At 37.3% G+C, this 27,289-nt stretch overlaps 1 protein-coding gene across 5 annotated transcripts in view; it reads right to left on the bottom strand.

Moving 5' to 3' along the window:
• ldb2a (LIM domain binding 2a) overlaps positions 1-27,289 on the bottom strand; it is a 161,232-nt gene that overhangs the window by 33,205 nt on the left and 100,738 nt on the right. For all 5 annotated transcript variants that reach the window (XM_041797585.1, XM_041797587.1, XM_041797586.1 and 2 more), the window contains exons 3-4: positions 22,175-22,347; positions 2,985-3,107 (exon numbers count right to left, since the gene is read on the bottom strand). In XM_041797585.1, the coding sequence (XP_041653519.1) occupies positions 2,985-3,107; positions 22,175-22,347 (296 nt within the window). The remainder of the gene's footprint in view (positions 1-2,984; positions 3,108-22,174; positions 22,348-27,289) is intronic.

The raw sequence follows: 27,289 nt of genomic DNA, 5'->3' as shown, positions 1-27,289 counted from the left end.
AGATGAGCAACTGAAATCAAGACAAATACTTTACTTTTGCACTCTAAAATAAAGAAAAAACATGTCAAATCCAGGACTTTAGGATGAAATGCACTAAGGCTTTGTTTGACTCTATGAAAACTGAATAAGAAATGTTAAATGTCGTAAAAAGACAACACCATGCAGTTTTTTTCTTATGTTACTTTTTCATCCACATACCTGCTGGTCCAAAAAGCAGCTAAAACAACCTTTAAAAAAAACAACTGATGCCATAAAGTTATTCTATTCTTGCATTTTTTTAAAGAGGAGATGCACCATGTTGTTGAAGCTTCTATGCTTCATATTCAATAGCATTTCCTGTTATACTCTTTGAGTCAATGGATACTCACCTTGAATTTCTTCCAGTTCTCATTTACAAGAAAGCAAACTTTTCCCTACCATCTTTTCATGAGCAACTATATAAAGAGTATAGATGTACTTCCTTTTCTCTCTTTCATCAAAAACTAGTCTCTCTATAGTAGTTACATCTGTGCTGGTATCTGCAGTTTCAACTTTTCTGTCAGACTCCCATGTGTCTGTATCTGCTTTCATTAGTCCGGGCTGCGATCAAAAGACTGAACTCACATAAGATCTGTCCAGGACCCACAATACCCCACAGTATCCCGCTCTCCAGGAATTAGCGTGAATGCCCAGAGGGGCCAATTTATCGGTGAGTGAAATTCATATGAAGATTTGGCCAAAAAAGAAGCTGCCTCTTACGCACACCTTTCAGTCCGTGGGGGTAAATAGAAAAATACTGGGAATGGATCTTGTTTTATTAATCAAACACCTGTGTGTGTAGCAACCTGTACTGTGTAGCTCTGCAAGTGAAAACCATGCAAGAGCACTGCAATTTTTTGTTTATTTTAATTTAACTTTACCTTATCAAGGCTAAAAATGTTAACTTACTCCAGCTTCTTTAATCTATTAAAATGATGGTTTTCAATCAAATGTTTCCTGTAGCTATCCAAACATGACATGACATTTTTGAACATGCACTATACCTCACCTTGAACATGAGAGGAATAAATGTAAAAGGCTGCATTAGTCATGGGCTGTAAAACCTCTCAATTAGAGCTTTGATGGCAAACTTGGGCTCAACAGATACAGACGGCATCATGCCATAGTTGGGGGTGGGCTGCATGGTGTAAAAGAATCCTTCCCTCAGCCTAAAAAGCTGCAAATGTGCAGATCTCAAAGTCCCATGCTAAAGCAAACATAAAGCAATGTCCTACAATGAGTTAATACTGTCAGCTTGCAAAAAACAATAATAGGGATGGATCAATGAATTGGTTAACATAGGACTGGCTGATATCAGCCCTGCTGACAGACATCAGACATCAGAAATGATGTGGCATCAATAGATAAAATCCCACTCTTTGTAGAAATGGTGGATTAAATTTATGAGGAATTAAACTTCACTTATCATCGTTGTTCTAACATGAGTCTATCTAACAATGTTAGGATAAGTTGAACAAACCGCTAAAGTCAGCAAGCACTTAGCGGTTTTTGTTCCCTTCCTCAGTGTAAAGAGGATTTGACATTTTCTGGACATTCTGATTGATGCTGACTGTATCAGTGTAATTACATCCAAACCTTTTTTCTAGTAAATTTCAGCTGAGTCTAAGAGTCTGAGATATAAGTTGTGTCACGTTATGCACAACTTTTTTAGGCCTGCCCCATTTGAAAAATAAGTCAACAATGTGTATTTCCTTACAAGCTGTGTTTATAGCATTTTTCTTGATATTCTTCAGTTGAAATTCAAAATTATTCAGAGGGAGACAGCGGGTGTATTTGTGGTTGCACATATTTTTCTTCTTATTCCCTGGCACCACACTGTAAAATCAAAATCATAAAATGATCTGACACAAGAAAAGTCTTCCTACAGATGTAAAGTAAACTGTTTCAGGGTGGTTCACAGGCTATCAAAGGTATTCTTTTTAGTATTGTAGACAATATATGGAAAACTGCTACAGCAATCTTAATCAAGACGTACATATCTTTGAGTTTTTAACCTTGTGTGACTGTGCTCTTCACAAAAATCTACAGTATTCAAATCCTACTTTCTCTTTGTGGCATGTTGAGGAAATGTCAGCAGGTCTGACCTCTTTAGATTGGCACTTATTTAGACATGTGACTGACATTTTAAATTGTTATTACAAAAACTTAAAGAGGTGCACATGTGACAAGAAATAAATTGAGTTTTTTTTTTTTTATCTTTATGCCTTTGTGATGTATGCAAGCACCTTTCCTTGCTAGGCGAAATGTGATTATCCATCCAGTAGTTAATTTCTAGGTGTCACTGACAACTGTTGCAAAAGCAACCAGACTATTTTCAGTATATCTAAATTGATAAAGGTTAAAAGGTCGAGCCTTTGTGAGAACTAGGTGTTGTTTTACCTTTATGAATATGCTTGAAGATGCAGTTTGTGAGTTTGCCAGTTACACACATGGATGTTTTAATTCTCTTCATAAAAGTTGGATTTATTAGAGTTTTTGATAGTCATGTTTCACTGGAAACATAATTTTTCTTGCTTTACTTGTATGAGGAGAAAATAAAAGTGTTTCTTTTTTGTACAGTTTAAGTTCAAAACCATTTGAAAAGGAAGACCTTCTGCTTGCTCCAGCTATACTCCACAGCTCCAGTGACTAAATGTGTGTTACACTTAGTGGAATTAAGCAGATTATTCATTCGACCTTGTTTTTTTTCCCCTCTCTCTCCTTTTTTCCAGACAAGGGCCTTTTTTATCCTCTGTGGCCTTTGATGTCTGCAAATAAATTGGTTTGCAAAAATCCCTCCAAACTGCTTTGTTGGCGTTTAAATTTCATATGCTCATGAAAGCTTCCAAAAAGTGTCTTGGCAGAGAGCAGAGACTGTTGTTAGGATTCAAAAGAGTGACACTTAAACAGGTAGATGTGGGATGGGGGGGGTGGGCTTGGTTGCGTGTTAATGATGTCACACTCACGTGCATGGCCAGGATGCTGCGGGGGATGAGCTCTCTGTACTGCCGGATGGTAAAGTGCCACGTCTTGATCCTCATCAGATCATCAAAGGCGAACTCTAGTATCAAGCGCCCCTCCGTACAAACCTGGACAAAGATAAGAGTTAGTGTTACTTTACATTCCTCCTCAGACAGATATCACTTTCAGTAATCTTTTACCGGCTGGCAGGCGAGCGTCAGCTGATTTGGACGCAGACAAAACAAAAATCAGTGTTTATAGGCCAGGCGTGATTTTGATAAAAACACTGGAAGGGTTTCGTCTCCGACTTGGAATTTGTTCAAGGATTTTTTTTAGCACAGAGTGAGCTATTATGCTCCTAATATTTACTCTGCTCGCTTCCCTCATTCAGAGCATCTGTCCTTGGGCCTCTCAAACCATCCAGCTATTTCTAAAATGTGAAAATAAATGTAATCTGGAGAAGGGTGTGTTTACACCAGAGACAAAAGAACTTCAGGTCAGAGAGAGTTGCCAATTAGGAGGAGAGAGAGAGAGAGGGAGGAAGACGGAGACAGAAACAGCGAGGGGAAAAAGAAAAAAAAAAAAACATTTTTTCGCCCCTTTAGCTGAATTCAGCGCTTGCCGGGGCCCTCGCGCTTCTCCCGTATTTCGTTGCTGTGACAACCAGTGAGAGAGGAGAGAGAGAGAGAAATGGAGAGACAGACAGAGAGAAGGGGAAAAAAATCAGCTGATTAGTTGGCATGGCAACGGCAAAGATGTAATCCCACCAGACACACTCTAATCAATGCCCCCAGCGCAGATGGTCTCCTGAGGATCAGCAAGAAAGAGGCTAGCGGCCATACTGCAACCCCCACCCCTCCTGCCCCCCCCTCCACACAACCACCCCCACCCTCCTCACCCTCATTCCCCACTTCCCACCAACCCAACTACCCCCGCTGGTCACGTGCTCCTTTGCTAACTCCAACACAGTCAGTCATTTAAAAAAGAGACTGACATGGAGAGAGAGATAGAGAGAGAAACAGAGAGAGAGAGAATAAATAGAAGGTGAATAGCTAAAAAAACAAAAAACAAAAACCTGAACACACTGCTACTTCTGTCTCTGTTGACTTAAAATGTGGATTCTGTATAATGTCCTCCTTTTCTCTTTGAGTGGAGCATTTTTATTAGTTCATGTAACCAACTGAGACTATTATAAGTACATATTAGTAGAGTTTCATGAAAATTTGAAAAAAGACAATAAAATAAAAATCATCCAACAAACTTTTAGCCGCACATCTTTAATGACATGAACATCAGTGCTTTTTAATCAATCAAGCAAACAATATTTTATTTACATAGTGACGGTTCAAACCAATGTTATCTCCAGACACTTTACAAAAGAAGCAAGTCTACACAGTCCTCTATGTTATATCACCTACAGAGACTCTACTTCAATCCCTCTTGAGTCTGGAACTTGCCAACATTAAGAAAAGTTACATGGCAGGGAAACATCCCCTTCAGCAGAATCAGACCTGGTTATGATTGAACAGCCATCTGCTGAGAATTGTTGGACTTGTTTGGACCATTGTTTATTTGATCTTAATGTGGTATATTCTAATGGAGATGTTACAATGTACAACCAGCAACTGAATGAACAACTGAATGTTCCCTGAACAACTCAACTATGAATGTCTAATACTGTTATTTATATAGGAAACAATGTAAGAAGTATATTCTATCAACTGTATAAACGGGCATGGAAAATTACATATAATAAGCATTTTATTTTAATTACCATCTCATAGACACAAGAGCGTGTGCTCTGTGTGAGACAGAGAGAGAGAAAGAGAGAGAGAGCAAGAAGGTAGCTTCAGTCCCTCCAGTAAACGCCCCTACTAAGATGCAAAATGTTGCAATGGATGCATCTAATGCTGTCGCTTTTACATTTTCTTGCAGCTGCTTGCTGCTGATGCTGTCCTGAGTGTTTGAGCATAGGATGATATTTGTCATGTGCATCGTTACTGAGCTTACATGTGCATCACCTGTTGTGATACCAGAAAATGGAGGAAGCATTTAACAGTATGGGTATTTAATTTAGCTTGGCATACTGCTAATAAATATTAGGAATACACAATATCAGCATATCTGTATCAGCAGACATGAACATTTCTGTTGATATTTACAGCAAGGGCTGGTTCTGAGCATAGGTGATACATGCAGTCGCCAAGGGTGCCATGCTGAAGAGGGCGCCGATATGAGCCCTGAATATTTTGAATAAAGCACCAATGTAACAGACTGTGAATACCTAAGCTTCATACTCTAACCTCTGCACCCCTCAGGCCAGCCTTTCTTTGTCTCTCCACATGCGCCACCACTAATGTTTAAAAGAATGCAAGTAATAAAAAATAATGCATTTAAAATAAGACCCTGTTTTAAATGCTGTTTACAAATAAAATGCGGTTTGAAAGAATGTTTCAAAATATGTCGGTGCATTAAACTGCGTTTTATTTTCAAATGCCAACTTCATTATATACTTCTAGTTATTTCAAATCACCTTCACTGAGCTCCCATTTTAAAATGTCACTGTACATCATAAGACAAATGTTTCTTACTACAGGCAAAAAAAAAAAGAATCACATGTAACTATTAGTGAGCAAACTTGACTTAACTTTCTCCAAGATTATGATGAAGAGCTGCGGGGGCACCAAAATAACTAGAGCCATGCCTGTTTACAGCCGATACAGTATCTACAGTATATATCATATATGACCTTTAGATATTGGTAAAATATAAGTGGACCATCAGTTATAGGTGATGCATAGGGTGCTTCACACTCAAGGAGGCTCATTATGAGCCCTTACCATATTGAATGAAGCTTGCAATATAAAATAACACCGGACCATCCGGACCCCACTCCTCTCCTAGCTATGTCAGCCTCTCTTTGCACTAAAGATAGTTGTTGTTCTTTACAATGAAAAAATGGTGAGTACATATCTGTATCTCTATTAGTATCAGCTCAAATTAAGTTTGGAAATACTGACTATTGGCAATAATCCAATATCGTGCACCCCCAATGACTGTAGTCATAAGAGCAGGGAAAAAAAATGTTAAATCTGGTCCGTGTAGCCCTCAGCCCTACACAGAACCCTATGCACACAACTGATGTGCACCTCTTCAAAAAATGGAACTACAAGTCAGACCTCAAGCCTTCTGACTGGCTCGCTTGGTAGCACCAGCTGACTGCTGGTCTCTTAGTCATATCTATGGGCATTTTGTGTGGACTAATTTGGTATGACGATATGACATATGACATGGTCAAACTACTTCCCCCATCTGAAAATATCAGACATGCATTTCTTAATGTCTGTCATTGGTGAAACAAGTGCAGAGAAAATCTCCCATCCTCTGGCACAGCTGAATGAGCAGCTGTACATTCCATTTCTTTTCTTCATCACATTAACTGCAGCATGATCACCTGCCAATCTGTATTTGTTGCCTAGAACTCAAACATTATGTACTCAGTTTCGGTTGCCTTGGTTTCTTATACACAAAGAAGTAGGAAATTCTGCACCGGGAATGGGAACCGGCAGAAAAATGGCACGGTAGAGTAGTGTTTGGGCGGAGTATTACAGAAAGATGGGGACTCACTTAAGCTTAAGTATGTAGTGCTCACGACAATAGGCCACTACGAGTATAGTCCAAGCAGAAGTATAAAGTCAACTTTAGTAAAGTCATTGGCAAAACCGACTACACATAGAAACTGTTAATACTGTTTTCAGAATCCCATTGTTTTCCTCTATGTTTTTCCTTTTCGTAATCTTTTGCTCTGTGTTTGTGCTGCTGCATATTTTTATGCTCCAGAGTTGAATCAGGTGTTTTTGAAAACAGAATGAGAAACTTTAGGCCATATACATTTTTATTTCTTAACTAGATAGTATTTTAGAATTTAATACTCTCATTTAATGACTGACATTCAGTGCTGATATTTTTTTCTTAATGTGAAAACACATCAGGGAACTGTCAGCTGGATAATGGGCTTGTCTGAGCTAGATAAGTGTGGATTAGACTAAAGCAATGTTTGGATGTAATCCTTGGTTTTTAATGGACAATGCTGATTTATTTTTTATTTGGTTAAATTCCAACAGTAGTTTGTCCTGTAGCTGACCTCTGAGTTAATACAGTTGCAAAGTCCACCTTACTTATAATGGACATATCTTCAAGAACTTAAACTATGAATGGACATCTTCGTCTTAGTCTCCAACTAAGTGATTTTATTTCCAAGATAAACCAAATGACAAAACGTTTCTCTGCTGCTGCAGAAAATCTTTGTACTTATTTGAAAGTGAAATAAACCATTCAAAAAGGCACTGTAACAAAGCTGCACACAGGGCTATTTCTGATGACTAAAAAAATGTATTATAATTGTCTTCCAAAACAAAGTATACTTGAGATTACAAAAGAAGCAATATTTGTCTATCACCAACCTATGCATGCATAATACTTGGGTTTTCACTCTCAAACTATCATCACCTAACCCCTCAGGGTAACAGGTCATATTTTATGCTAAGGAGAAATATTGTAATTAATCCACTAGTGCTAAAACTGCTGTTGAAAGGTGAAAAAACAACAACACAACTTTGGTGTTTCTCTCTCCTCCTTTGAAATTGAATACATCTTGGTCATTATGTGTGTGGATGAGTTTCATGCCCTCTGGGCCACTGAAACCTATTAACAGACAAAATATTTAGGCATGTATGAGAGAGTAAGTAATTCTTTATGTTGCCCCTGAAAGTACACTTTTCTAGCTCTGTTTTCACCCAGCAGCATTGAAATAACTTGAATTGTGTTTACTAGTGAGTCAGTGTCTTGATGCTTTCCAGGTGCTATAGCCTACAGTGAAACATTGCTCTATTGATTGTTCTTCCACAGCACCAAGTTTGTTTTTAGCAGTGAATCACTAATGCTTTCATTTCTTTTCACAAGCTTTGTGCTTCCCTGTAATTGATTAGTAAATTGGCAAACCAGTTAAACAAAAAATGGTTTAAGAATTACTTTAATTGCAAATTGAAATAAATGTGCAGGAATTTGTGTTAGTGCAGCTGGTGCAAATATATATCATTTTAACCAGAGATGCAACCAATGTGGCCTTTCCCCACACGATTCAGTGTAGATGCAATCACAAAAGCTATTTATTTCACTACATTGAGAAAATTGGTTAAAATCTAATATTTTTTACAATGGCTCAAACCAATTTTGTTTTAGCTAAATAGTGTTCCCTTATGAAAAGAAAAGGAGGAAAATCCCCCTCGAATTAAAAAGTGCTCCATTAAACGGCACAGCCCCTCACAGAGAGTCCCCATTGATTTAAGAGCAGGATCATAAATCTTCCACACAACAGGGCCGAGATCAGGGGATCTCTGCCTCCAAAGAGTAAGAAAGAATAACAGCGTCCTGCTGCCGACACGCTATTCAATACTGTACCCCAAACATGACAATCAATTAACAACAGAGGAACTGAAGGTCATTAAATCGATTATTATGAGCGTTCACCACAGCTGCTGGTGAATATTAATGGGAGCAAAGTTGACAAAATATGATCGATTATAGCAACAAGCTGCTGACGTACTTTAATATACTGTAACTGAGCACAACCCTCTGAATATGAATATATAGATACGACTTTCACTTTATTAAGGGTATAGCTTAAACTGTTTATTTACATATAGTTGAGCAGATAAGACATACACTCAACAATCTGCAGAAATTTAGGCCAAAAAAATGTTTTAACGTGCAATTTGAGTTGCAGTAATTAGTTGTCACATTTCTTTTTCTAAATCAAAAATGTAAATTTCAAAATATGCACTCTTATAAGAATAAATGTAGATGTGCGCAGCTGCAACATCACCACCAAATTACAACTCTGAACCTACTGTAATAGATTAGCACAATATACTTTTTCTAGATAAAGAAAGTATGGCTGTTTTGCAGCATGTATTTCTAGCTAAAAAGTGTACATTAAGGAAGAATATGTGTCCTCTTTTTTTTTTTTTTTTTATAAAGATCCGTGCAACATACAGCCATTTGTTTAAGGTTTGATTGCAGCATTTTGTTGCAAGTCTATCCCGCTCTAACTCCTAACTGAATCCATTACGTCCCTTTTCTTGTAAATATGAGTTACATTTTTTTTATAAGTACAATCAAAGATAGTATATTTCAGTGTACAGTACTTAGACAAAGAATAATTCAAATAAATAACTGAATTAAATAGACAGGGATTCCTGCTAACAGTCTGTTAGCAGTCTGTAGAAAATGTACTGCAAAAGCAGCCGACTTACTGTCACAGACTTTCATAATAATTTTATATAGAAGTCAAAAGCATTATTTTATGCGCTGTAACGCCTTTGCATAAAGAAATTACTGTCTACAAATAATGGAAGTCAACCTAATCATTCATAAAAAGATCAATGCATGTCACAGCATGCATTGCAGCAAGGTAACAAAAATTCTGATGTAATGCATGACAAGAAACACCAACAGCTTGTTGTTCCGGTTGATCATCAGTAACTCTAGTCCCATTCATATTCACCAGCAGGAGTCAAAAACGCTGCAGGACTCAACTGAATTAAAAACTCTGCGCTCAACTGTGAACGACATGTTAAGACACACTAAGTTAGTTTGTGATTTTTACATACATTACAAAAATTATTGACAAAGGTTATCAGAAGTATTATTATTATTATATTTAATGAGGTTTTTATGCTTTTATTCAAGATATAAAGCTAAAAACTGGTGAGAGAGAGTGGAGAATGATCAGAGAAAGAGCCACAGGCTGAATTTAAACCCAGGCTGCCTGGGCAACAAACATGACAGCTTGAGCTACCAGTACCCCTACTGAAACCAACTGAAATGATATTGTAACACTAATCAATATTTAGCAAGTATATTAAAGTGTCTTATCAAAAAAGCCTGGAATTTAAAGAAACAGTAGGTTGCAAAAAAAGCTCAGAAAAGGACACCGTTGACATCACTTCAACAAGTCAATTTCTTAACAAAAAAAAAATCCACCCAGGGAATTAAATTCACTTGAGCTGAGATCACCGTGTCAAGAACTCCCCTCTTGGTCGATGCTCACCTCCCAGCATGCAGAACCCCCCCTACTGGGCACCGGTAACAAGGGCCGTGCCCTTGGAGCTAACTCACACTGGCTAGGGACAGCAAAGCCTGCTGGGTAGTGAATGGAGGTGCTGGGATAACAGGGCTGGCTCGGAGGTTGGGGGCTGTTGGTCAAATTGGCACCCTGTGTCACCTTGTCAACACCTTGTTGCCCCGTGAACCTGCACACATTGTTCCCCAGCACCAGGGAAGCACCACCGGCGCTCAGCGGCGTGTTAACCCCACCTGCTCGTTAGTCTGTAGATGAGTAGTGATGACAGGGAGAGACTGAGGGAGCACATGAACTGTGCTGAGCGCAGCCTAAACTCCTCTTTGCTCCTTCTTGGTGTAAATCAATACAATCACGCCGATCCATCAAGCAACACATAGCAATGACTCGCTAACTTTCTAATACTATACAGTGATTTTTCTATGTATCTAGGGATGACTGGCTGTGCATAAATGATCATTTTGTTCATTTGAAGTTGAGAATATTTTCACTGTTTTATCAGTCACTTCTGTAGTTGAAATATGCGAAGATTGCAGTATAACAAGGATCAAACAAATTATGATAAACTGACCACTTCTGACAGCCCAAGTGGGTGATTTCAGCAACAGCCAAGGAAGTCTTGGACTGGAAAATAATTTCTATTTCTAGTTTCATTTTTTATGCTTCTGGATAAATCATCATTAACTAATATTCTTTATTTAGAGTTCAAGCACATAAAATGGAAGAAACATACTTTAGACACTATAAAAGTCTTACATGCAGGATAATTTCTGGCACACAAATGCAAATATAAATAGGTGTTAAAACATTTAAAGTTCTTGTTTTAAAGAAAAAAAAAACTTTATTACTAAAGCACCAGCCAACATATTGGTATCTATTGACAGAGGAAAGTTTACCTGCACAACTATGACTACAACTGTAATTATTGTTACGCCAGCATGTGATTTGTTGTGATGACAAGTTTGTGTCGAGTAACCACTTCCCTTCTACTCCCCTTCCAATAACTCAGACTAAAAAGATTCTCATATGGCTTACCGCTGGGTCTAAAATTAACTTTTTTGTCACCTGTCACCATGGTGGCTCCCTGAATGTGGACCTGCCACTGCACAGGTAACACAAAAAATGTTGTCATCCACCACTGACACCTGTGTAGAATGATCATGAAGTGTTCAATTGAATTTGGAGCCATGTGACTGTATTATAATGGAACACATTATACACATTTTATTCCTGGTCATTCTTACCTTTAGATTCAGTTTACTAAAACACAGTTAATAGAACCAGAGGAACATATAGAAGAATACTTCACATACCATGGTGAAAACTGATGTGAAATTTGAATCTGCTTACCTGATATTTTGCAGGTGCTAATTTCAAGCTTTTGGTCATTACATGGGGAATCTCTGAGTGTAGGTCTAACATGCAGGCTAACACTTACACTCTAAGTATTTTTTAGTATTTTGCAGCCAAAAAAAAAAAAAAAGAATATTTCCCACTGTGGGATGATCTTTTTAAGTAGAAATTAGAGCTGGGCAGCTTTCAAGATATCTATATATTTTCAAACAACATGCAGGTAAAACTATACTGCTTCTGATAAAGTTTATGCAGAAGTTTGTATAAGAAAAACATGCTAGGCTTAATGCTAAATAAAAAGTTTGTTTACAGTACGAAACCACAAACAATATATTTATTAACTACAAGATAATCTATTAGAACCGTGTAGTCTAAATTGGGGATTATCACTTTATTTGAGGAGCATGTTTATTTATAGTTCTGATCAATATTTTGGAAAAAACAAGTGGTCTATTTTCATGTATTTTTACGTATGTGCTGTCATTGTGCAGCTAAAGTGCCTGTGTGACATTTGGCATTTGGACCATGTGGATTTGACAGGGAGCTGACCTTGTTTTTTTTAACTTTAATAGAAAAAAATCTCAAGCTATTTCATATATAACCATTGAACTCAAAATACCATGGTAATATTTTTGGCCAACATTTCTCAGCCCCGACAGAAATGTGTGGCACATCTTCTGAATTCAAGAGACCTTACTGTTTATGTCGAGGATCAAAACTGAGCTTTGGCCATTCTGTGATCTGCTGTGACAACAGATTTGTGTCAAGTAACCCCTTCACTTCTACTCACCTTCCAATAACTCAGACTAAAAAATTCTGGTATGGCTTTCCACTGGGTCAAAAATTATGTTTTTTTTTTCGTCACCTGTCACCGAGGCAGCTCACTGAAAGTGGACCTGCCACAGCGAAGGTGACACTCAATTTTTTTGTCATCCAACTCTGGGATGTTTGTAGAACAATATAAAAGTGTTGAAACTGAGTTTGGGGAAATTTGACAGGATTAATTCACTACAAACAGGTAGTCCATGACTGTGCTTTTCTTAATAAGTGATACATGAAAACACAATTTATTCATGCGGGAAAATGTATCTGCAAAGGTGAAAGGTAACATTAAATCTGAGCTAACAACCCCCCACCCCCAACTCTCACATAAGATGTAGTAAAAGGATGGAAGGTGGTTCCTCTCAAATACCCATAACTGTATAGGTAAAGCCAAGGGAGAGATACTATGAGTCATCATTTGGACTGAACACTTTGAGATAATAATTCAACTGTGTTTTCTTCCCCCATTATTGGGATTAATATGTGATTATCTTTTAAGTTCCACATCTTATGTATTTTCAACAAAAACAAGCAATAAATCATTCTATATTATATCCAAGACAATATTGAATAGATTAAACTAGGGGTGAACGATTTTGAAAAAATATCAAATTGCAACTATTTTGACTCATAATGCAAATTGGATACGCTATATTGTATTGAAGGGAATGATCATTTAATGGTATTCTCATTCTGATCAAAAACATGAAAATAAGGTAAGTTAGATTGACACTTGTGTTGACACTTGCATGTTGGCATGGTGTGTAGAGCACAACATCTCTGCAGCTAAAAATTGCATTTTTGACACATATTTAAAGGTTACAGAAATATTGCACCTTCTGCAATTTGAAAACTGCAGTAGGACATAAGGCTGCTAGATTGAAGTACCAGGTCAAATCAAATTAAAACTTTGTGTCTTCACATACTAGATATGTTGAATAAGAATGCAGTAAACATTTGAAAACCCTGACTGAATTTTTGATTAAGACTGTTAGTTTTTCATGTCTTTCCTGGGCAAATATCTGAGCCCATGACATCACAAGTCTTGATGGGGAATTATCAACGATACAATGATATCAAATCCCAGAGCAGCTTATCTCAGCACAAAGTGTTGATAGCTGAAGTCACTGCCTTCATTGGACATTAACAGCCAGTTATATGTTGTGTTTTTGTTCATTGTGAGGTAAATTTCTCAAATCTAACAGCCTCAGTGACCTACGGGTCATTAAAAGTATCATCAGAGAGATTTGTAGCAGAAAACAGTAAATTTAATCCACAACTTCTGTCTCTCTGCTCTGCCATAGAGCTAGACAGATGCTCTCTGATCAGAAAAACTTTTCCAAATGTAACACTGTTGAGTGGGCGTGGCTTCAGCTCATTCAACGGACACACCCACACCATCCTAGAGCAGATTCTACTGCCTCCTTTTTCATGATTTTGAAGCTTACTTTTATAATCTTAGAGATGTTTTATTTGGTCTGGTGGTTCATATCACAGTGGCTTGTGATACAACAAATATAAAAGAAAGATTTCCTATGGCTTTACAGGGACATTAAGGCAAAAAAAAAAAAAAAAAAAAAAAACACAGTTACTTTGGAAAAAAAGCAATAAATGAAAATAAAAGAGTGAAAATAACAAACGATGATCAGCAACAAAAATTACTTTTATGGCTAAAGTATTACAACACACTGAAACCTTTACCTCATGACAAATCCAATGGACAAAACTGCATGTGGCACAGTAACCATTTAATCACAACTATCTTGTGTTCATAATAATGGGAAGTTAAAATCTGATTGAAATTGAAATTTGATTAAATGCCCAGCACTAACAGGTAATACTGTGATGCAATCTATACATTTTGATTAACTGCTCAGCCTTACTGTCATAGTTTCTTGTCTTTGTTTTAGCCATTTCGATGTCTGCTGTTAACCCTATATTTACCTGGAAGTCTGCTTTTATAATTGTGAGCAGTTCAAAACAGCTTGCATGGTCTTTCTTTTGTATGAAGCCTTACTTTGTGAATCACTGGCTTATGACATGCAGAGTCCAGAAGTGTAAGCTTACTACCGAGGTTAAGATTCATACACTATGTATTTTTAACAACGAATATAAATGAAGCATATGGCCTGTAATGTGTAGATTTTTGTTACAAGTAATATGTCCGCACATCACATGAATTCCAGCATCTTTTATTGTTCACATCCTGTACCAGGATGGAAATTACTCTTGCTCTTTATTGTTTTAACCTTGACCTTTATGTTGCTGTTTGTTACAAGCCATCTTTCTTCTCCCCATGTCAAATAAGTAGGAGTAGGATAATCTGAATGCTGTGTTCAATCCATTTAGCATCCCAGATCTCAACAATTAACTTGGTGCCTACAGTGCTGTTATTTCTGACAGGAGTGATGTCAAAAACTGTGAAAAAAATAAGATAATAAATCAGCGTTATTCAACATGGCCATGCCAATAATAAACCAAATCTGAATTAGAAATTTTGAAGAGAGAGAATAAGAGCGATAGAGGGATAGTGAGAGAGAGAGAGAGAGAGAGAGAGAGAGATGAGCGGAGAAAAAGACAGATACAGACAGAGAGAGAGAGAGTGGGAGAGCAAGAGAGCGAGTTGGGAGCTGGGGATGATTTCTCTAGGGATGAAGGATGCGTGTGTGTACATGTGTGTATGCGAGTCTGGGTTTGTGTGTGCGTTAAGGGTGCAGAGTTGGTGGAGGGGGGTTGAGAAGAAGAAGAGGGGGGATGAGAGAGAGCGGTGGAGTAGAGAGCGAGGGGAGAATGAGCGAGCGAGTCAGGCAGCGGGATGAGAGAGAGAGGAGGAGGAGGATGGGGGTGCGGGTGAGGGTGGTGGTGGGGGTGGTGTGGGGGGTTGAGGAGAGCGAGGCGAGGCAGAGCTGATTGAGATTCGGGCCTCCAGAGCTGCAGGCTCGCTGCTGCTGGGAGCTCAGGGAGAACACGCTCAGTTATTGGAATTCTTTTTTTTTTTTTTCTAATGAATTAATTCTTCTCATCCAATTTAGGGGAAGATGAAAAGAGAGCAGCGCTGTAGGCATCAAATTTAGCTTTTTGTTGACCGGGCTTGGGCCGTTCTGTTTCTGTTATGTACGGTTAATATCGGACACTCGTAATATATTATGTTTTTTTTTTTTATTTTGCTCCTTTTGGGAAGCCTTGTTCACAAAAAAACAACAGCAACATAAAAAGACGTCCTGAGTGTGTTATTGAGGAGGTTTCTGTCTCATTTACTGATATGATAACAAAAACAACAATCAAACCCCCGACACCACTACATACACACAAAAACCTACACACAACCCCACTGTCACCTCAGCACATACACACTCCCCACCCACTCACCACCACATGAATAAAAATCATTTCTCCTCCAAATGTACAGAAAATGTGGTGTGACCCTATGAACCCCCATCAACACAGACCAACGTGTGTGCAGTCACGTGTGTAAATATACACTAACGCACACACAAGGAAACACTTCAACTAAGGTAAACACCTGTCACATCCAAAACATGGTAGCATTTGACTTTGGTGTACTACATTTAAGGCCCTGCCCTAAACTACTAAAGACTTTCTCGTGTGTTAGTAATGAAAGAAAAAACCTGTCTGAATGCTTAAATGTACAGTTACATTCAAAATGTATGTACAAATGTACATCACAAGAATGATTCTTTTAGGTAAAAACAGGTGTTAGGATAGGGACTGAGTTGCTGTGTAGAAATGTATTCATATTTGTTTTTATCACAAAGCTTCTTATTCACAACTCTGCCAATTCTCTGAGCAGACTAGGGACTGGAATTGATAAGATTTCATTGATACTGATGCCATTATTGATTCTTCTCATCTATACAATTCTTCATTAATTCCCTAATCGATTTTTGTCCTGTGAATATCCATCCATTCATCTATTTTCTATACCCCTTATTCCTTTCTTGGACGGGGGTGGGGTGGGGGGGGCGGCTGGAGCCTATCCCAGCTGTCATTGGGCGTGAAGCGGGGACTGGTCACCAGTCAATCACAGGGTTGACATATAGAGACAGACAACACATAGAGACAGAGACAGACAACCAGGCATGCTCACATTCACACCTACGGGCAATTTAGAGTCACCAATTAACCTAATGAGCATGTTTTTGGTGGTGGGAGGAAGCCGGAGTTATAAAATCCTGCTGCTCATTTTCTTTAAAAGATAAAGCCTTAAAATGAAAATGAACTAGTCTCTGGATCCTAGATGTATTAAAAAATGAGCTGAAATCTTAAAATTAAAAGTACTTGATGTCGCATGTCGCACCGTTCTCAACATTTTTTGAGAAATAAAGTCACACTTTTGACCGCTTTAGCCTTTATTTGAGACTGTTGGCCATGTTTACTTCCTTGACTTCTCTGTTCTTGTTCACTTCGCTGACTGTCTCTCGCGAGACTGTGTTTTTTAAGTAACATAGAGGTAAGGCACCTATAAGTGAATCGTTAAGATTAAATGTAAATTATGTCAATGGACTGAACCAGTCATAACTGGTTTTCAACTGGAACCTGTTCTCGATTCCCATCCCTACCAATATGGCATGCACTGAGTGTGTGAAGTGTCCATTGTTCCATGCTCTATTCTTGGATAGTTTTGATTTCACCAGTAATATACTAGTATTTGAGTTTTTTTCTTTGTGGGAACGCACTCATGCACTCAATATATTAAGCATTTAGTTTGGAATATGCAGTTCAGAACACTAACTGTACATTTGCCCAAATAACATGTAATAATTTCACCACATAGGTTGTAAATTAAATTAAAACAAAACAAAACAAAACAAAACAAAAAACTAGTTTTCTGCTGATATATTTCCAACTGACATATTGACTGTAAATACCAGCGTCTATCTGCTGTAAATATCACAGTTCTGAGCAGGACTAACAGACCTACATCAGCTGAAGCCTCTTTTTATTCAATCTCATTCCTTAAACTTTAAAGTGTTTTTTTTTAGGACCAAAGTTTAAGATCTGCACAACATTTTTATAGTGACACTAGTGGTATCAGCTAGGGATGAATGATATTATCCACATGAAATTGGGATCGACAGATACAAAAGTGTCTGGCGATATATAATCGTTTTTTTCACATAACCTTAAAAATCAGAAAATGTGTAAATGTACTGTACGGAAAAAGTGGTTGCCTGGGGCACTACCTACTTAAGGGGACATACCTTGACCCCTGAACTTTCTGAATGAAGCCCAGAGTGTGAAACAAGTCTACATCCCTGCTCCTCTCTCAGCTCTGCTTGACTTAGCCTCTTTTTGCACTGGAGATGCCTTTTATAATGAATACAGGTGTGCATTTATCAGTGCTGGCTGGTATCGGCTAAAACGGGTTTGTAAATATCGATATATTGGATTAAAAGAAATGCATCCTTATGGCAGAGTAAGCAAACACTTGCTCCAATTACAAACTATCTTTAGGGTTTAAGTTATTATTAGAGTGCATTTTTATGAACACCTTTATATAATGGAAAGTGGTAAGGTAAAAAAAAAAAGACCAATAAATTCTCCAGTCTTTGTTTGCATGCTGACACAAGCTAAAATAATTATTTTGCTTAGAAACAGTGTGGCCCTCAAATGTTTAACTAAATGTACAACATCTTTCCCTTGTTCTTTCTCTTCCTCTTTCTGTATCCACTCAAATAATATAAATGTCACTCGGTTGAAATATTCATGTACCATTTATGTTACTAACCATTTATCTACCTGGGTGTTTCTTAGCTCCCTAGTCTCGTAGCTTCCTCTGGATCTTTGGTGTGAATGGCCTGCTGCTGTGGATCTGCCTGACTCTAGCTGCTACAACTATCAATATCAGTCTTCCATCTATTATCATTATTATCAAGGCTAATGTGAATCTAAGAGCTGCTCAACTCCAACTGCCATAATAATCAGTCCTCCCCATTTTATCATCATTATGGTTGTTTCTGTTAATATCAGAATGATCAGTCCATTATTTTTTCTTGTTCCTGCTAATATCACTGTTACCATTATTACTGGCATTGCAGTCATAAATCAGTTTTATTCTTTGTCAGTGATTCTCTGTTCATCTTTATCTATTCCCTCTCTCTGCATATCTCTGACTGACAATAATACTAGAAACTTTGAGCAGGCTGTTAAATGCACATGTAGGTATTGAAATCTACCATTGCACGGACTCTAATAATTCATTTCTACTTCTTCAATAATTTGAATTTTAAAATGTATTTGCTTTGCATCAGAAAACAACTCCATTCCTCCTGATTTTGTTCTCTGTTGTGAAGAGTTTACCCCAAAATGAGCGAAAATTGTAAAAGCAAAAAAAAAAAAAAAAAGCTAAAACAGTCTGCCAATGAAAATAAAAATAGCACCAAATTCCTCAAAGTTGCGGAATAATAACTTATGAACACATTTTTCCCTTTCTTCTAAAAGAAAAAAAGTAGACCCAGAAAAAAGAAAAGACAAAATTGCTTAAATGGAGATTTTCTTTTGCTGTGATGTTTTTCTACTCAGTCTCGCAGCCCGTGGCAGGTCAGCCAAAAAGTTAATTTCAGACTCTGCACACTTCACACACACTCATGCTTGCACACACACACAAGAGTGAGTGCATACTGTCAAGTCCTGAAAACAAGAGGGCGTAGAGCTGTTTAATGTCAGAACAATCCGGTCCGGTGCTGTAGCTCAGGGTTCATGGTACAGGGAACATGGAATCCCTTTAGCTTGCCTGCTCGGCGCTGACAAGGTATCTGGCCTCAGCTTCATTTAGACAGTCAGCAGAAGAGTGCTAAGAGTCAGCTAGCCATCTGGATCAGACAGCGGTGAAGCAGATATTCACTCGGGCTCACAGGGGGATTCTCTCCCCAAAGACAAAAGCAGATGAGCTCAGCTTTAGTGCTTTCACAAGACCTCAGTGTCAGATTTGGATTATCTCACCTGCGCAATTTGTGTTTCCTCTGCTATTTCTTGCTTCTTCTGTCTGTGTCTCACTTATACTGCAAACTGCACCACACTCTTCAAAGACCTCATTCATGTCCCCCTAGCATTGCCTTTGGAGTACCCGAGGGCTTAACAATCTGTCGACATCTCTAACATGAGAAATGCCAGTGGATTTCAGCCAAAATGCTGATAAGTGAAGAGGGTAAATATGACTATGTGTGACATTTCCCTGTTTCAATTCTAAACCCCAAACACTAGTTAGTGAAGATATTTAGGCTCTGGAGGGAAGGGTAACGTCCATGTTAATGCTAGAGATTTTCCAATACCTTTTTTAGCTTCCTGATACAATTCCAATGCCAAGGTGTTGGGTATCGGCCGATACCGAGTACTGATCCGATACCAGAGTAAACTTGGACTGACTGTGCAGACTAGCAAATTATTTTAGACCTATATTTGACTCAAAACATGGCTCAACAAATACAATCATAATGTGCAGCATCTCTGTGACCCTAAAGTTGTTTTTCGGATGATTATTGAGTTTAACTCATAAATATTAAAATAAGAGTACAGCAGGCTGCCTCACAGGCTCTCTCTAGCTCTCTCTCCTTTCTGCTCTATTCGGGCAGCAGCACATGATTACAGAACAGCCTGCTATTGGCTGACAGACCCTCCCAAGGGGTAAAATATGGCAGTTAGCATTTGAGTTGGTATCCGAGCTAGCAGTAATAAATGATTGTAACTGGATTACAATGGATAAAAAGACGATCAGTATTGGCTTTACGGGTGTGGATTTAATCATCAAAGTCCCCAAAAGTCACATGAGTTTCAGGCTCACTGAAAATGCTTACAAGAGATTCAAAAGCATCAGTGGTGTCATTGGGAAGCTAGCTTCAAGAGGAAAAACAAGTAAGAGGCAATGATTTATGGTTCAAAAGTTATTCAACTTTTGATAAACTGTGTCACTTCTTGTTGTGTATGACAGCGCCAGTCTGGAAGGCATTTTGACAACCACATTCAGAGATAAACTGTCACACAGCCACCATTCTTTGCTGCTGCAGTGGGTCCTTTGTTTCTTCTTTGCTGCTCTAAAAACCAAAGGCCACGCATGCAGTGCTTTCCTACAGAGAAGAATTGATTTTTGGTTTACAGCACTAACATTTAGCATGGCTAAACAAAGCAAAATATATAGTTAAACCAAACGGTATCCGATTGGTGCATAAAACTCATGTACTTGCTGATACCAATACCTGCATTTTAAGCCATATCAGACGTATTTCCGATACTGGTATTGAAATTGGATCAACCCTATTAATACTAGATTTCCTACAGTAATAGTATTTTTTTTGCCTCTCACTCAAATCAAAAACAAAAGATAATGGTGAGGGCAGCAGAGAATCATGGGAGAGATTTGCTACTCCACCCCCCCCCCCCCCCCACCCCCCCGAAAAAAACATGAAATCCCAATGGACCATGCTCAAGATGAACCAAAGGAGCATGGGGGACAGAATGTACAGGTGATGGCACAGAACAATCACGGCCATTACAAGTAAGCACAAATCCCATTTCTACCCCTTAGCCCTTATTTTAGCCCTACCCCTTGATTTTGCGCGTTCACGTCAGGTGAAGTGGTGTCCCAATTCTCTTTTGAATTGAAGGGTAGGGCTAAGGGCTACATAGCCCTTGAAATGAAGATTTTTCTGGACCACACTTGAAACCAAGGGGTATGATGAATTTCCCCTCCATGCACTGCGTTCAATTGCGAAATGGCACAACAGACTACGAAGGAGGGGCATAAATGAAAAATATTTTCAGCATAATGATTACAGAAAACACAACAGTTGTATTTTCTCATATAGTCAATCTTTAGAGAGGTAGACAAAGGGGAAGGGCTAAGGGGTAGAAATGGGATTCACCCTAAGAGGCACCAAACATGGATGACATACAGCAGGAGATGACAGTCCTGTGGAAGTACACACTTCCTTATGCAGGTGTTTCCTCAGCAAGGAGAAACAAGCTGTGTTCGTCATGGTAGGTACTGGTCCTGGGTAATTAATCGAGTTTTAGTTTCAATCACAATTTTGTCTTCCCATCATCATGAAAACAAGAAAAATGTGAATAAATGATGACTCTGCCACATGCCATCTGACATTCATTCTAGGATTGGGCAGTCACTATTTGTAGAGTCAGCTGTATCACTAACTATCATCCCCACTGTTCATTTAAAGCCAAAGAGAAAAGTTGGCATCAAATGTTAAAACAAAGTCTGGTTGAAAAGGAGGAATGATCATAGCGGCAGACTTTAAAGGTTCACACACTATTATTGCAAGACAGACTTTGTTAATGTGAATCCATCCTTTTAAACACAGTGGACTAACTTATATTCTAATTTGTTCATGGTCTGCTGCTATAGCTATTGAAGAGTATATTAAAACCCTACAAAGTAAGTGCACACCCTTTAACAAATTCAAGGATATACTGAAACCTACACTCATACTGCCCCATTATTTTATTCCTCTATACTATACAGACACAATTACCATACTATAAGACAAACTAAATCAGTTGGTTGTCATGTAAGTATTTGATTTACTGTTTAAAAAGTGTATTTACTACAGTTAGTCCTGTGAACAAAATTTTGCCTAACAAAATAAGAGATAAGCACTGTGTTAGGATATCACAAAATTACTAAAACAGTTACTACATTTACTGCAGAAAATAGATAAAACCTTTCTACATATTTCACTCATTTCACAAGGGAAGATGTGGTATCACTGACAAGGAGAAACAGAGGCAAAATGAATCAAAGAGTGTGTAAGGATTTGATCTTTAACCAGTTAAACACCGCGTCTGGTCCATTATCATAGCCTGTGATCAATTATTCATGGTGGGAGGCTCTCAGGGGTCAAGCGTTACCTTTGTAAACATTGGCTTCCCGTGCTGTGTGACCATGGTGCACTGATCACAGTCCAGGGTGATGCAGGAGTTGTGGAAGGACTCCTTGGAGTGTTTGAGGATGTAGTGGAGCTCGCTGACCCCTCCCTCAAACACCGTGCTGAAGTAACGGGGGATCAACGTCCGACCGATCGCTGCAGGGAGAAAAAAGAGAGAAGAGCAGAGCTGTTAGATAAAGAAAAAAGAAACCTAGAATGAACTGACGAAGTATTACTCATAGAATATAATATAATGATAATTTTATGACAAGTATGAGTAATTTAACGCCTACTGTACAATTAAGAGGTTACTAGAAACATTATGCAGGTCTTATATAAATCTATATGTAGAGTACCAACTTCAATGGCTGCTTTTATTGTAAGTTAATACTGGGTAGTAACCTTCTTTGGTACAAGTGCTGATAAATTACTGATAGGGATGCATCGACTTCAGATTTTTCCAGACCATGTACCAGTACAAGTACCCATATTTAAGGGCTGACTGATACCAAGTACAAATATGAGTACTTGATCAAACCATAACTAGAGTTAAAATCATTTTATTTTCATCAAATGCTGTTCATTCCTCCTCTTGAGCATTTATCAGTGCATAGCTTTTATTCTGCTCTACTTTTTCTATCCTCCTTTATGTTACAAAATCAACAAACTGCAGACATTGCCACAACTTTGACTAAATACTTGCATACCAAGTACAGTAACTGCTATGTTCTATCAGTAAAAGTGCCAGTACTTAGGCTTGGTATTGGCACTGGTTATCTTCTCAAATGTTTGCTCTGGACAGATTAAACAAAACAGGATATAATGGGAGAAAGTGCTGATAGGTTTGGGCAGAGACAAATTATTTGGAGACCCAAGATTTATAAACTTAGATTAAGTAGTGTAAGATAATTTATCTTGTTTTAAAAGGTAATTTCTTATTTCAAGTGTGTAACTTTAAAGTCTAATCTTAAATCAAGCATGATCATATCTTTTTTGTCCCAATTAGTCAGGAAGTCCTTAAACTAAGTAAATAACTCTTAAAATACGCTACATTAGTTCTCTTACACACAGTCTCATCAAAATAGATCTTGTTTCAGTTCATTCTTGTTATATATACTAATTTACACCATTATGTTTTTAGCACTTATTTTATTCATTTTTGCTTGTTAAGAGTGTTTTAGTTAACAAATACAACCAATGCAGAAGTTGTAGAATCAATGCATAAATGTGTATAATAATAGTAATCTTAATATCAGTAAAAATGACTGTTTTAATGATTTTTGCAGTGATCACACAACCCTACAAGGACAGGAGAATGGAGTCCATCATGTTATCAAAATTTTATAAAGAGAACTATAAAGTAGATTTGTCTAATTAGGCTGCAAAATCTGCTTTTGATTATACTGAAGGTTTAACTTAAACAATGATTAGGGCAAAATAAACAAAAAAACAAAACAGGGCAATATTAACTTTATCTAAATGGTTTCTACAAAAAATAAAGATATACATTATCAAGGATTCATCTTCGCAACAAAATAATAATAATAAAAAAAAACTCTACTCCCTTTTAAAGTCAACAGCAAGGTTTGTTGTTTCAAGCATTGAATGAAACTCACTGACAAACATTTACATTAAAAGTTGAAAAGCAACCACCCATTAAAATCCCCCCAAAAGACCATGATGCAACACTAGGGCTTAACGATTTGGGAAAATAATCTAATTGTGATTTTTCTCCCTAATATTGCGATTGAAATTTAATAAGCAATTATTTCTTAAATTCCTCATCTCATGCATTTTACCACAAAAACAAGCAATAATTAATTCTATATGATAACCAACACAATATTAGGTTAAACTGAGGTGATTTTTTTTAAATATCACATTGTGATGATTTTTTACTCATTTTTCACATTTGATATAAACTGTTGTATCAAAAGGAATGATCATTTTTTATATAATTCTCAAATTCAATAAGAAAAACATACAGAAATGAAGAAAAGAGGATTTTTTGTATACTATTCTAAAAATACAGCACTAGAATGTTTGCATGATAAGTACATCTCTGCTGCAAGAAAAGTTCTAAACTGGTATTTTGACACAAATTTCAGGTTGAAGAAATATTGCACCTCCTGCAATTTAAAAATCGCAGCAGGCCATATTGCGATTTAATCTCATTTGTGATTACTTGCCCAGCCCTATGCAACACAGAGAAGAATAAATGCACTATTCCCAAATTTTAAAGAGTAATGGTGACAGCAGAAGGAAGTCATTTAAAGAAAAGACTTCATGATATGTAGGATTAAAACAGGTCAATATTATGAAATGTAAATCCTTAATTTGCTGCATTAATATGACCCACAGATAGACCAGGATGCACATCTAGTTTGTGTGTGTCATGCTAACGTAGGATGGATATTGCCATTAACAGGCAAACAGACAGCATTGGATGTGCTAATTCTTATATAAGAAGCAACATATTTGGGTGTGTAGATGGCCTCACAGTTAGGTCACGCCCCATGCACATCATATAATGGTAAACGATTTTTAAGATGTACTAAAAGTCTTGTGACCTATATATCAATGACTGTTTGGGTATTCAGAAATCGTGCCCAATCCCTACTCAACAGCTTCTTTAATTCAAATTCTGTAAAGCTAATAAAAGGGAATATGATCCTTCAGGTCTGACAGCTGCTGGGACTTGAAAAGTTTCAATATTTTGTGCAGTGGACACATTACTGTTGGCTCCAAATAGTAATGAGGCTCATTATTTAAGTCTACATAGATTAGACCTTCTAATACCAATACAATGTTAAATATCAATACAGCGGAGAAATGATGCCATGTGCAAGATATTACACTTCATGTTCAATAAACATGGGCTAAAAATTAATAATACTAAATGCAATGCAATAGAAGAAAAATTAATTAGTACACAATCCAAGAGGAAAAAAGGAGATAGTTATTTAACCAGGGAGCTTAATAGCAAATGAACAGCATTATAAGGACATCTGCTGTAGATTCATTAATCAGGATAAACATTTTATTGGCGGTCTAAGCTCCTTGGAGGAAGCAGAAACTGATCAGATGTTCAAATGAATGAAATTGATTAAACATTTGAGAGCAAATATGTTCTGCTTTTTCAATCTGACCCTTTTTCTATCACACAAAATCATTCCAGGAACACGTTTGAGATTGTTAAGCCTGCTGTCTATTGATTTGACTCTAATCTCAGCACTCATTACAGCTGGTGGCTTATAATACTGCAAATTTGGAAGCCTGTGCAGAATTTACTAAGTTTCTCTGAAAGAATATCATAATCCTAAAAATATAAATGAAAAAATGTGTATATTAAGAAATGCAAAGCATGCATATATTCACACTGTACTCTATACATCCTTACTAAAAGCTGAAAAGCATTTTTCAATGTCAAGTAAAAAAACTCACACAATCTATTTACAAAAAAATCTCACAGTGATGTCGTAATCATGAGGAATCTGATCGAACTCAAAGCTAAATAGGTGAAACCAATCAATGCTTTTCTTCATCAATTCATGAAACAAGACCCTCAGTGCAGCAGACAGGTTATAGATTTATAGAAACAATAGAATAGTCCTGAACTTATTGATCTGCTGACTACTTAACACTCTTCTGCCTCCAGGAAACCTGTTCAAACCAAGAACTACTCGGATCCTTTTTTTCTTAAATTGAAACTGACTTTCCAAGGCTTTCCAAGCTTCAAATAAATCTTTCTGTGCAGTAAGGTATATTCAACTCTTTCCAACATGTGAAAATAAAGATTTTCACGAAACAACCGAAGACATCATGAATGTAGATCTCTTTATCATCTTCTTTTAAACACTGACACTCCATCCAACACACTCACTCTTACATATTTCTCATATCAGCATGGAAAGAGGGGAATATTTTCACATATTCTTTAGAATAATTTGATTCCACCAGTAAGTGTAGAGTTAAACCGAATTATTAAGATGGACAACTTCTGCTGTGCAAACTTTTATAGAAGCCTAAAGAGACAATGAGCAGGGTGTATGATGAAAACTGGAGGAGGAGTCAGGGAGGGAGAAATGTCTTCGGTGTTTTACAGCCCTCAGGCTCCGTCTGGTTTCTATCTCCTCTGTGTTAGCTGGCTTCAAGCAGAAGAATGGATGATACACAGAGAGAGAAGCTCACATTTCACATTACATTATGGATGCAGAGTGATGGCATGCAAGATACATATTCCTGAATATTTGGATGTATTATATACTATCAAATCATGTCCTCAAATGCCTTTCTGCCTTAGTTTGGAGATTGTGAAAACATCAGTGGTATATTTTATTAGATTTTGATTAAATGGAATCAAACTAAAGTCTGATTTTACTCAGAAGTTATCTCATTAAGAAGTTTTTAAACCATCACACAGGAAAGCATTTCACTGCCTGTCATAGCAAACAAACCTCACCTAAACTTGAGCTTTCCAGCTTAAGGTTTCTTTTGTTTCAGAGCCTCTCTTCCTCTGCAATACTGATGAAAACTCAACCTTGTCTCTAAAATAACACCCCAAAACCCCACAATATATGTTCTTTTCACCAAACCAGAGCATAGGGTGTCAATTTATTTCATTCAACAGTGCTTCTCCTTTAATTTTAGTGACACAAGAGGGATGAAAAAAATCAACATTTGATGCCAACGCAAGGGTATCAATTCCCCAAAAAACAATGCCTTAATTTGAGAACAAAAAGGTTATTTTATTTACTGTTATTTTTTATAGAATGGTATGGGTACATATAATACTAAGTCTGTATTGTATTTTTTTAATTGTATTTTAAAATTTGCAAAGTTTAAGTCTCCAAATGTCTTAAATCTTATACAAATGGCAAGCATATTCAAGACCCTTGAAAACTGCACTGTGTAACATTTTGGCAAAAAAAAAAAAAAAAGAAAAGAAAAGAAAAAAAAACATCAGCAACCAACAGCTTCAGCTCTAAAAATGTATGAAAAAGTCATCAATTCATTACATGGATAAATTTTTTTTTTTGCAGTGTTGGCTTGGCTTTCTTTGAAAATAATGCAAACCACTAGTATGACATGAGATGTT

This window comes from Cheilinus undulatus, linkage group 10 (genome assembly GCF_018320785.1).
Source record: "Cheilinus undulatus linkage group 10, ASM1832078v1, whole genome shotgun sequence".
Classification (NCBI taxonomy): Eukaryota; Metazoa; Chordata; class Actinopteri; order Labriformes; family Labridae; genus Cheilinus; species Cheilinus undulatus.
The sequence above is the reverse complement of the archived record's forward strand: the minus strand, read 5'-3'. Positions and strand labels throughout refer to the sequence as shown.